The following is a 10,602-nucleotide window of genomic DNA, read 5'->3' on the forward strand; positions in this document are numbered from 1 at the left end:
GTGATTGGGTGAGATCGGGAGGACAACAGCGTTGCGTAATGTGCGCGTCGGGAGGTGGGCGGGGGGCCGACAGAGAAAGTCATGAGGCGTTCAGTATAGTGGGATATTTGGGTTTTCCAGGAGCCTTTTTTAAAAAGGAGCGTTTTGAAGAGATTTATTTTATGTTAAAACTATATAGCCAAAGCAGTCACCCTGGCGGGTCAACGGGTGGCGCTCGTGTGCAAAACACCGTGGAACAAGCAGCGGTAGAAGAAGGTTGGCTCGGATTGGCCGACGTGACGTCAGGCTAGCAAATGAATTGGAGTCAGGTGTGCAGAGGGGCAGAAATCGAGCGCGGTGCACAGCTGCGGCAAGATGGCGGCCGAGCGAGCACACGAGCAAATGTTTGTCGCTTGTCGTCCTTTGTCACGATGTCCTTTTGCCCGATTTGCAGCGTAGGAGGTTGAACTGCAGGACGCCACGACCCGTTCGCCTTTCCCTTGATTCCCTTGACATTGTGCTCTTCGTTTCTCTTGCCGCGTTTTCAACTTTTTGGGGGTTTGTTTTAAAGCTGGCCAGCTTTTTTTTTTTGGTTTTGTTTTAAATTGTTGCAAATGACAAAACCATTGTCTTTGTGCTTGGGAATTGAACGATGAAAGGTTTTGGTTTGTTTGTTTGACCAAATGTTTGAACATTTTCTGACAGGTGGTACGCATTTATTTCTCCGATGCATATGTCTGGTTTGATGAAGTTTACTGTCTTGGTCAAAAATGTTTGGCTTTTTCCCCCCTCAGCCAATATGAGGAAGCCCAATTGCATGTCTAAATTGCAGGTTATTCACCAATATCCTTCGCTGTTCCATAAACGTGAATATTACTGCGGAAGCCTGAATCGTTTCACGAATGCACATTTTCAGCCCTTTCTGCTCCAAACACAGCCCAAAGTACATCTTTATCCGTCCACTTGCGAGAGGCAACAAGATCCATGAGGCGAGAGTAAGAGAACCAACGGTTTGAGCAGTGAAAAATGCAGAACCCGAGTTTCTCATTTTTATTTTTTGCGGTGTGAAGTCGCTATTTGGGGCAGGATGCGCCAGCGAATTAGAGCAGCATGAAGACGAGAGCCGGACAAAAGCAGTCTGCGTGCTTCGGAGGGTGGAAGAGGAGCCCGATGAATTGGAAGAGTGTGCGGAGGTGACAAAACACATGGCAATTGAATAACGAGGGGCACCTGCAAAAATGTTTGACTTTTTGGGTTGCAGGGCTCACATGGAGCTGAATGGGATGAGAACAAGGAGCAGTTCAACAAACGAAGCAAGCGGCGCACCGATGAGGATCATCTGTCCACGGGCTGCCTGGAAATGCTGAACAGGAGGGGCCAGAGTATTGAGCTTTGCGTTGTGCCTCGTGGTCGGCGTGGGTTGTCAATATCTGATGGTAACGGTGGCCGCGGCGGGCGGCGCGTTTGGAGCCGGCGGTGGAACCCGTGTTTTTGTGGGGACTCGAGTGCTCTTGGGCAAGGCGTGTTGGAGATGGTCAGCTAGTTGTTTGGCTTGTCTGGATCTGGAGCAACTTTGTGGTGGTTGTCAGTTGGGATGCTGCTTTGTGGGCGACAGTGTAGGCAGGCTCGTTTTGCTGGATGAAAGAAGGGTCAAAATGTCATGAAACACGCGGCCAAGAAATGCGTGAGTGGCGTCAGGCTAACAATGTTTTTTTTCTTTCTTTCAGGGCTCCGACATGGATGTGATCTGGAAGAAGGGCCACTTGCGCTAGTCGAAGGGGCTCCAAGGTGAACGCGGCTCCTGAGGTGACTTGCGCCTGCATGAAAAAGGACAAGGCATGTGACACCCCCCACCCGCAGCGTTCCCAAACGAGAGAGGCGGAGGCCAAGGCGCCGGGAGAGCGAAATGCCAAACCTACAAGGGAGAGTATGTCGACGTTGTACCGCTCGGGTGTTTGTCGCCGCCGCTCTCTCACTCACTCACTGGGTGTGCACTCACTAACGCGAATGCATGATGGGGACGTTGTCAACCCCTCAACGACCAATTCAATAAAATGTTTCAGCATCTTTGGTATTGTTGTCAATGACATGCACAAAACTCTCAACAAGTTGTGCAAATCTCAGTCGGTCGTCGGCGCAGCACGCGAACAGCAGTTGCAGCTTCCGTTCGGGCCGACAGCGGCAGCAGGCTTGTTGGAGGCGACGGCGAGGCGGACGGCAGCCGGGCCCTTCTCAAGGCAGCAACGCGTCGGTTCGACATGGGATTTTTTTGGAGGGGGCAACCTGTCGGCTATTTCCGTTTGTCTTTGTTCTTGAACCAAGGTGAGAAGGGCGGTCAAATGGTCTACTTTAAGCATTGGGGAGGGTGTACGCGTAACGTGTTTTGTTGTCGGGGGGTTGTAAAAGAATGACAATTAATTTGAGAAAATGCCATGACTCGAATAAACATTGGGGGGGCTAGTGACGTTTCTGCCTGGGGCAGTTGGGCTCTTGTGCATTTCATTTTATTTGCTGTGAATACAGTACCGTCCTTCCCCCGTTGTCGGTCACGCTTCACGGTTTTAGTCGGACGTTGAGTAAAAGTTTGATGGTTACATTTGCATGTTAGTTTTATGATAGAAACGTGTTGCCTCGTGGTCCAATTGGCTGTATCTGACAAAAAGTACTCTTCCTGTAATGCGTGCACTTGAGGCAAAGTATGCAGTTCTGTCGGTTTTGTATTCCTTTGAACTTCAAATAACTTGAGTTTCTGCGCCGATGAACGAAAAGCTACCTTCCACTTTAAATATTTACTCCGAGTATTTGCTGTCACTGAACTTGGCCCGGTGAGGGAGGAAGCGGTTCGTGCGTCGACCTCACGGTGCAGGGGTGCAGGCTCCGACTCCGCCTCGGGGCCCCCCGTGGCCGCGTGGATTTCCTCCGGGTACTCCGCTTTCGTCCCACATCCCCCCAAATGCACGGCAGGTGAATCGAACACTCGGAATTGTCCCGGGGTGTGAGCGCGGAATGACGGTCATGTCTGTGTGCTTGCAGGCCTGCGATGGGCTGGCAACCGGTTCAGGGTGCCCCCCGCCTCTCGCCCGAAGGCGGCCGGGATAGGCTCCGGAGACCCTCGTGAGGATAAAGCGGACGGATCGGCAAATGAATGGATGAAGTCGGCACCTGAGGTTCGCCGTCTGCGTTGCGGTCCCGTTATTGTCCGGCACGTCCCGGGACCCGGAAAAATTCCGCTTCGAGTTCTTCTGACTGCCGTACTGAGCAAGGGTCGTCGTTTTCCGAGCCAATTTGAACCAAACACGAGGACCGGCTTTTCTTAAGCGCGAGGCGTTCTGGTGTTTCTTGTTTTTAGCCTCCAAAAATACAAAACGTTTGTGCGCATGCACAAACGCCACATGAGTGACCGACGGTTAGCGTTAGTTTACACGCAGAAAAGAACGGGAGGCTAATTTTCTCATGACGTTTATTTAGGGTTAGTGCCACGCGTCGTACAGCATGAATTGGTTAGTGCGGTGCAGTACGTTGAACACAAATGCATTTCCCCTTGCCAGATTCGAACCCTGGGTGAACGAACCCGCGGCGAACCCTCTCGGCCGGCGGTGACCTGCCGGCAAGCTCCTTGTCCGTTCATCCCCGACAATCGGACGTCCCGATCCGCGGGGCGCCGGCCGTGGCTCGCCAAGAGTAAAAGTCACCAGCGGCCGGAACTCGCCAAAGCCGTCCAAATCCTCGTCCGGCTGTCGATGCTGAACAGAAGGCAAGGCACGCTCCGCAAATCCACGTTTCACCCCGCCAGCAAATAGTCACATTTTGAATACGCCTATATTTATTTTTAAAGTCATTAAGTATTTTTAAAAAATATACAAATCAGTCTGTTAGTTAACATGAAGGAATAAAAGGTTGATTACATTTCTCATGACATTTGGTTATTGCGGAACTGCTCCTTCTTCTCATCCCCAGTCGGCTCCATCGGACGCCTGCAATCCAAAAATAAACACATTTCTGCAGGTGCCCCATGACGATGAAATTGCCGTGCGTTTCGGTACCTCTACACGCTCTTCCGATTCATCAGGATCCTCTTCCACCTGACAAAGCCCACAGACGGCTTTAGTCCGGGTCTGATCTTCATCCTGCTCTGCTTCATTGCCATTTGGCACTGCCAAAAGACAAAACAAAAACCCGCATGTGTACATGTGCTTCCTCCCCAACGCGCAAGGTCGACCACTTGAAGTCACTTCACATTTTTATTCAAGGACAAAAACACCAAGAGAAACGGCTCACGGCTTCCCCCGCGGCCCCCTCAAAAATAAACATCTGAAAATACTTCACAGTACACAATGGAAGCATCGTTGCCTCGAGAAGGCTCCGGCCGCCGCTCTTCTTTCCCGTCGCCTCCAACAAGCGGACTTCCAAAAATCCACCCCAAAGGTATTTGCGGGCCGGTCGTCATCTGCCGAGGCGTGCTGGAGAATCGAGGTCGGCAAGGCTTGGCACATGGATGAGGAGCTGAAAACGACGGCCTGGGTCCAAAAGCCCCATCACGCAGTCGGCGTTCGTCAGAGAGCACAGCCAGCGAGAGGCCAAGACGTACTTACTCTCCCTTGCGGGTTTGCCACTTTGCTCTCCCGGCGCCTTGGCCTCCGCATCTCTCGTCTGGGAAAACAGAGTCCTCTGAACATGACTTATCTATTTTTATTTTTTCAATGCAGACTCAAGTTGCACTGGCCTCAATCGCTACACCGCCGGTCGCCCCTCTGACGAGCGAAGTGCCCCCCCCCATCACATCCATGTCCGAGCCCTGCAAAGATGAACATCGTCAGACCGGCGCCGCCTGTTGATCTCTTCGCCGCGTGAGTGTTTTGCCACCTTTCGACCGGTCTTTTCGTCCGGCTCCTCTTTCAGGCCGCTTGGGGTTTTCTTCTCTCTCACCCCCGTTGCGCTTCTTTGGCGTGCCAAACGGCTCCCCTTTCCCCCTGCAAGTATAGAAATGCAACAAACGAAGCGTGCGCGCAGATCGGTCGGCGACGCCCGTCCCGCCTGCAAAGTGTCCACAACGGGAAAAGGATCGCCAAAACCTACGTCGGACCGCCGCCAACGGGAGAATCGGATCACGGACCGGGACGATGCAAACGTGACTGGAGCAGAAGAACGCAAACAAACAACCGATGGCTCAGACAGAGAAGCAACAGAGACCAGGAAACGGCGCACGGAGACTCCCAAAGATGAAAACTTTTGTTCTTGCACACGTGGAATTGATTTCTCCAGACCCCGCTCTGGACGGGAAGGGCACAGGGGTCGAGGGCTTAAAAAAATAAATAAATAAATGGCAAACGCAAAGCTTAAAATGAATTGCATACACAAGTAGAGGTAAGACGTGTCCTTTATAAAAAATATATATATATCTCGAGCCCGAGCAATGAACTTGATTTGCAGGCCTGAGCCCGAAATTTCACATTTTATTTGTATTTTTAGCAGGAAAAAACGCAAGACTTCTTAAGGTTCAAATCATGGACCAATTTTAGCAATGAAATAACACTGAAACACAGAATAGGAGGACAGACAAAGATCCTGATGCGCATTTGCTTAATTATGCAGATAAATCCTGCAGCCCACGAAGCTTTAAATTGCATCATTCAAATAAATAGATGAAATTATTTCTATAATTTCATTTCAACCAAATTTAACATCAAAGTTTCAAATTTCGTTGTCTGCAATTTGGTGCGACATGTGCGCAAGTGACGGCCCGGTAGTCCAGTGGTCAGCACGTCGGCTTCACAGTGCAGAGGTACCGGGTTTCGATTCCAGCTCCGGCCTCCCTGTGTGGAGTTTGCATGTTCTCCCCGGGCCTGTGTGGGTTTTCTCCAGGTGCTCCGGTTTCCTCCCACATTCCAAAAAAAACATGCATGGCAGGCTGATTGGACGCTCTAAATTGTCCCTAGGTGTGAGTGTGGGCGTGAATGGTTGTTCGTCTCTGTGTGCCCTGCGATTGGCTGGCAACCGGTTCAGGGTGTCCCCCGCCTACTGCCCGAAGACGGCTGGGATAGGCTCCAGCACCCCCCGCGACCCTAGTGAGGATCAAGCAGTTCGGAAAATGGATGGATGGACGTGCGCAAGTGCATGCTCAGCGTCTGGCCGTCTGCGCTCCCGTTTAGTAGTTAAATCGCAATTGCATTACAGCGCCTTCTCCGTTTGCTTTAAAACAAGTATTCCTTCGTTTAGTATTCGCACGTCATTTTAGTGTACATTTAGTTTTAAAAAAGTCAGTGAGAGAGAGGCCCGACCCCGAAGCAACGATTGACATTTTCGACCCCAAATTCGGTTGGGCCACATCTTACCTCTATACACAAAAACACAAATGTCGTCAAAGAGTCCCATCACTAGCGCATTTTTCACTTGGGTGATTCTTACGCTGCAAGTCATGAAGGGATTTTTCTCCCTTCATGACTTGCAGCGTAAGAATGTCGGCCAATTAAGAGTGACGGAACAACAACAACAAAAGACAATCACATGACTCGTCGTGCCTGAAGTCAACCGCAGGCTCACCGCCGGCCGATCGGGCGCGCGTGAGACGGCTGCGTCAGTGGGAGTCGGAGTCGTCGAGGCCGGAAGCGCCCCATCAGCCTCTTTGTTGGGACCTTGGGCCGCTCGTCCGTCTTATGTACAGCAGTGAGATGACCACCCACTCGACGGCCGAGGATAGAACCGCCGAAATGCCGTGTCGTAGGTTGTCGCCGACGGGCACATCCAGCCGCACCATGCTGACCATCTCTGCCAGCACCATCCGAGACAAAAAATTCAGGTAAAAAATGGGGGGGGGGGGGGGGGGGCGGCGACGCTGCCAAGGCATTTTAGGTGGCGGCTGGAGATTACCCGGGATTCAACTGGACAGGAAGGCGGCGAGTTGGATGGCTCCACTGTTTCACTTCAAGAAAAAAAATAACCTCAATTCAGCAAATAACGTTTGTCGGCTTCGCATACTTGACAGTTTGACGCTTTGTCCACCGCGCGCAACTGGAAAAAGAAAACTCATGTTAGCGGCGTGCCCGTCACCTAATTTGCGACGTACTCCTTACCCTGGGCCGAGATCCTCTTGCGACTCCCCTCATGCGGTCCGGTGCCTGCGCGACCCTGAAACACAATGTTTTACCTTGACGGTATGACAGAGTCCTTCCTGCAGCCCTGCCTACACTGTCGCCCTACAAAGCAGCTTCCCAACTGACAACCGCCACAAAGTTGCTCCGGATCCAGACAAGCCAAACAACTAGCTGACCATCTCCAACACGCCTTGCCAAAGAGCACTCAAGTCCCCACAAAGACACGGGTCCCACCGCCGGCTCCAAACGCGCCGCCCGCCGCGGCCACCGTTACCATCAGATATCGACAACCCACGCCGACCACGAGGCACAACGCAAAGCTCAATACTCTGGCCCCTCCTGTTCAGCATTTCCAGGCAGCCCGTGGACAGATGATCCTCATCGGTGCGCCGCTCGCTTCGTTTGTTGAACTGCTCCTTGTTCTCATCCCATTCAGCTCCATGTGAGCCCTGCAATCCAAAAAGTCAAACATTTTTGCAGGTGCCCCTCGTTAATTCAATTTCCATGCGTTTCGTCACCTCCGCACGCTCTTCCAATTCATCGGGCCCCTCTTCCACCCTCCAAAGCACGCAGACTGCCTTTGTCCGGCTCTCGTCTTCATGCTGCTCTAATTCGCTGGCGCATCCTGCCCCAAATAGCGACTTCACACTGCAAAAAACCAAATAAAATGAAAAACACTCGGGTTCTGCAGGTTTCACGACTCAAACCGTTGGTTCTCTTACTCTCGCCTCATGGATCTTGTTGCCTCTCGCAAGTGGACGGATAAAGATGTACTTTGGGCTGTGTTTGGAGCAGAAAGGGCTGAAAATGTGCATTCGTGAAACGATTCAGGCTTCCGCAGTAATATTCACGTTTATGGAACAGCGAAGGACATTGGTGAATAACCTGCAATTTAGACATGCAATTGGGCTTCCTCATATTGGCTGAGGGGGGGAAAAAAGCCAAACATTTTTGACCAAGACAGTAAACATCATCAAACCAGACATATGCATCGGAGAAATAAATGCGTACCACCTGTCAGAAAATGTTCAAACATTTGGTCAAACAAACAAACCAAAACCTTTCATCGTTCAATTCCCAAGCACAAAGACAATGGTTTTGTCATTTGCAACAATTTAAAACAAAACCAAAAAAAAAAAGCTGGCCAGCTTTAAAACAAACCCCCAAAAAGTTGAAAACGCGGCAAGAGAAACGAAGAGCACAATGTACTACATCTAGGGAAAGGCGAACGGGTCGTGGCGTCCTGCAGTCCAACCTCCTACGCTGCAAATCGGGCAACAAACAAAAGGACATCGTGACAAAGGACGACAAGCGACAAACATTTGCTCGTGTGCTCGCTCGGCCGCCATCTTGCCGCAGCTGTGCACCGCGCTCGATTTCTGCCCCTCTGCACACCTGACTCCAATTCATTTGCTAGCCTGACGTCACGTCGGCCAATCCGAGCCAACCTTCTTCTACCGCTGCTTGTTCCACGGTGTTTTGCACACGAGCGTCACCCGTTGACCCGCCAGGGTGACTGCTTTGGCTTACCCCGGAAATTGCTCGACTTTCGACCCCAAAGTGATTAACATGGCGTAAATTACGACTTCTTTCTCACCTTCGACAGCCTCCACTCGTCCTCGTCCACCCGCTGCGCCGCACACCTGTCCGCAAGATCATGAAAACTCCAACAACGTGCCTTTTTCTCGTGATGGGTCCATGGGGCGATGAAGCGTGTTGACCCAATGATGCACCGTGTGGATCCTGACTCCTGCTGGACTTTCAACGTCCCTGCAGACAACCCACGTGACAGACTGAACTGACCGATTTGATGACAGTGTCTCCCATAGAATTGACATCAATGACTTTGTCTTCAAAAATCTTTATTCAGAAAAATACGTTGCTCCAGTGTTTGGAATTTGAGTCTGTTGCTTTCCTTGTTTGCTATTTCCCCTACTGAGGAGAACACACGCTCACATGGTACTGATGATGCCGCCGTACAGAGGAACTCCCTTGAGAGGTGGGAGAGGTTGGGAAAAGTAGTGTGTTGGTTCCTCCAATCGTATTCCCCTCTGCCAGGTACCGCTGGACCTCAGATCGAGCATCTGCTGTTGCGCTTCTTCCCAGTCTCCCCACCTCATCATCCAAATGCTGACGCGGGTCATCTAAAAAATAAAAACCCACGTGCGCCTGTCGCATCTCCGGTTGAATCAAAGGGGGCGGCTCTCTCACTGATGGTCTGCAACACTTGATTCAGCGGCCACTGTGTGAACACGCCGTAAGAGCTAGACAAACTAAACATGAAATACGATTACTAGCTCCAACGGTATGTTTTGCGCATCCTTTCAACCTTGCTCTTTGCCTTTGTGTATCCCATGAAATAACATGAACCATTCAGAAAATACAGAATGATCGCAAACAATACTGAACCTTGTGCTCTTGGTATTGCTACGGATTTATCAAGGTGCATTAGCACCCTCTGGTGGATGAAAGCCAAACAGCTTTACAAAGCAGCAAATCACAAAACAAAGTGAAATAAAGCGAAATTCATGACAATCAAACATTGCGTGCGAATCTCGTTCCCAGCTCAACCAGGCGTAAAGGAATCGATCACTGTTTTACGGGACTTACCGCCTTCAGATTTGTCAGTTTTTACCCTCGAGCACCTTTCTTCTCTGTCCATCGGAATTGTGCGACAATTATTTTCCTCCACCCTTCAAAATAAAAGCGATAGTGGCAAGTCAAACCATGAACCAAAAACAAACGTTATAGCACGGTTATTTCTCATATCAAACATGAACATTAAAACAGCATTTGCAACCCTGCACTTGCGTCAATCCGAAGTTATCAGCGGAGCTTTACAAGGACGAACGATCAGGGTCATACGAGGCATTTACAGTCCATCATACTCAACACAACCAAAGTGGTCAGTTTTTCCCCCTCAGTTGGCTGAAATACTGCACAGAAGAAATTGCCTTACCTACAATGCACTGAGTCGATTGTCCTCGACCATCGGGATCTGGTATCAGGGAGACAGGGAGATGGCGACAACATGGCACGTGTAGACGATGTGTTGTTGCGTGATAACCCGGGTGCCCTTCTTGATGATGTCATTCACTTGTAATTTTGTGGCATGAAATTCAAGCAACAATTGAAGACAAAGCAGTCACCGTGGCGCTGCTGGATGATGACGACGACAGGCGTGCAGGTCAACCTTCAGGTGCGCAACACTCACGATTGTACGAGTGTGCAGCACACCACTAATAGTTCACTCGCAACAACCTTAACCCAGATACAGTTTCGTTCCATTTGACACTTTTCTGAAGGCCAATGTAAAATCTCTCTTGTAATATTCAAATCAAACTGAGCGAGAACACGCAAGCTCCACGCGGGGGGGCCAGAGCGGGATCAAGCCTCGCACCTCTGCGCCGGGAAGCCAACCGACTCAGTGACGGCGGCAATAGTTGCCGTGCGACCGGTGAACAGTTTGGTGTGTCGCTGGCCTCCCGCTCAAAGCGCCCACCAAAACTCTGTTCGGGAGAAGCGGCGTTCA

At 50.8% G+C, this 10,602-nt stretch overlaps 1 protein-coding gene and 1 long non-coding RNA gene across 27 annotated transcripts; one reads left to right on the forward strand and one right to left on the reverse strand.

Annotated features, from left to right (window-relative positions):
- The first annotated feature begins 44 nt into the window (after nucleotides 1-44).
- LOC147190155 (uncharacterized) lies at nucleotides 45-5,313 on the forward strand. Of its 7 annotated transcripts, none has more exons than XR_015104094.1 (7): nucleotides 45-1,172; nucleotides 1,241-2,943; nucleotides 3,013-3,146; nucleotides 3,528-3,733; nucleotides 3,937-4,583; nucleotides 4,686-4,826; nucleotides 4,962-5,313. It is a non-coding gene; the product is annotated as an uncharacterized LOC147190155 (long non-coding RNA). The 7 variants fall into 7 exon arrangements; XR_015104098.1 differs by having other exon boundaries at nucleotides 1,241-1,906; nucleotides 2,104-2,943; nucleotides 4,686-5,313; XR_015104099.1 differs by having other exon boundaries at nucleotides 45-974; nucleotides 1,050-1,172; nucleotides 4,686-5,313.
- LOC147190156 (uncharacterized) lies at nucleotides 3,423-10,401 on the reverse strand. 20 transcript variants are annotated; one of them, XR_015104089.1, is made up of 11 exons: nucleotides 7,793-8,620; nucleotides 7,589-7,718; nucleotides 7,050-7,519; nucleotides 6,847-6,898; nucleotides 4,843-6,744; nucleotides 4,703-4,774; nucleotides 4,572-4,629; nucleotides 4,311-4,439; nucleotides 4,023-4,132; nucleotides 3,885-3,953; nucleotides 3,423-3,722 (listed from the first exon to the last, which is right to left on the reverse strand). XR_015104089.1 is itself a non-coding variant. In XM_086138568.1 (10 exons), exons 2-5 carry the CDS (start codon nucleotides 8,727-8,729, stop codon nucleotides 7,079-7,081), a joined length of 339 nt encoding a protein of 112 aa, XP_085994694.1. In that variant the 5' UTR covers nucleotides 8,730-8,840; nucleotides 9,027-10,401; the 3' UTR covers nucleotides 3,423-3,722; nucleotides 3,885-3,953; nucleotides 4,023-4,132; nucleotides 4,311-6,744; nucleotides 6,847-6,898; nucleotides 7,050-7,078. The 20 variants fall into 20 exon arrangements, 2 of the variants coding, with proteins under 2 accessions (XP_085994694.1, XP_085994695.1); XR_015104086.1 differs by having other exon boundaries at nucleotides 4,311-4,462; XR_015104077.1 differs by lacking the exon at nucleotides 7,793-8,620 and adding exons at nucleotides 8,668-8,840; nucleotides 9,027-9,214; nucleotides 9,681-10,401 and having other exon boundaries at nucleotides 4,311-6,744.
- Nucleotides 10,402-10,602: the final 201 nt, after the last annotated feature.

This window comes from Hippocampus guttulatus, chromosome 19 (genome assembly GCF_054856545.1).
Source record: "Hippocampus guttulatus isolate MCC_2025c chromosome 19, RoL_Hgut_1.0, whole genome shotgun sequence".
Lineage (NCBI taxonomy): Eukaryota > Metazoa > Chordata > Actinopteri > Syngnathiformes > Syngnathidae > Hippocampus > Hippocampus guttulatus.

Bases quoted from the DNA above. Each gene is read 5' to 3' on its own strand.
- LOC147190156 (XM_086138568.1), bottom strand. From the start codon at position 8,729: ATGATCTTGCGGACAGGTGTGCGGCGCAGCGGGTGGACGAGGACGAGT. The intron at 7,719-8,667 runs GTGAGAAAGAAG...GGTTTTTTGCAG, and splicing joins ACGAGTGGAGGCTGTCGAAG to TGTGAAGTCGCTATTTGGGG. The intron at 7,520-7,588 runs GTGACGAAACGC...TTTGGATTGCAG, and splicing joins AATTGGAAGAGCGTGCGGAG to GGCTCACATGGAGCTGAATG.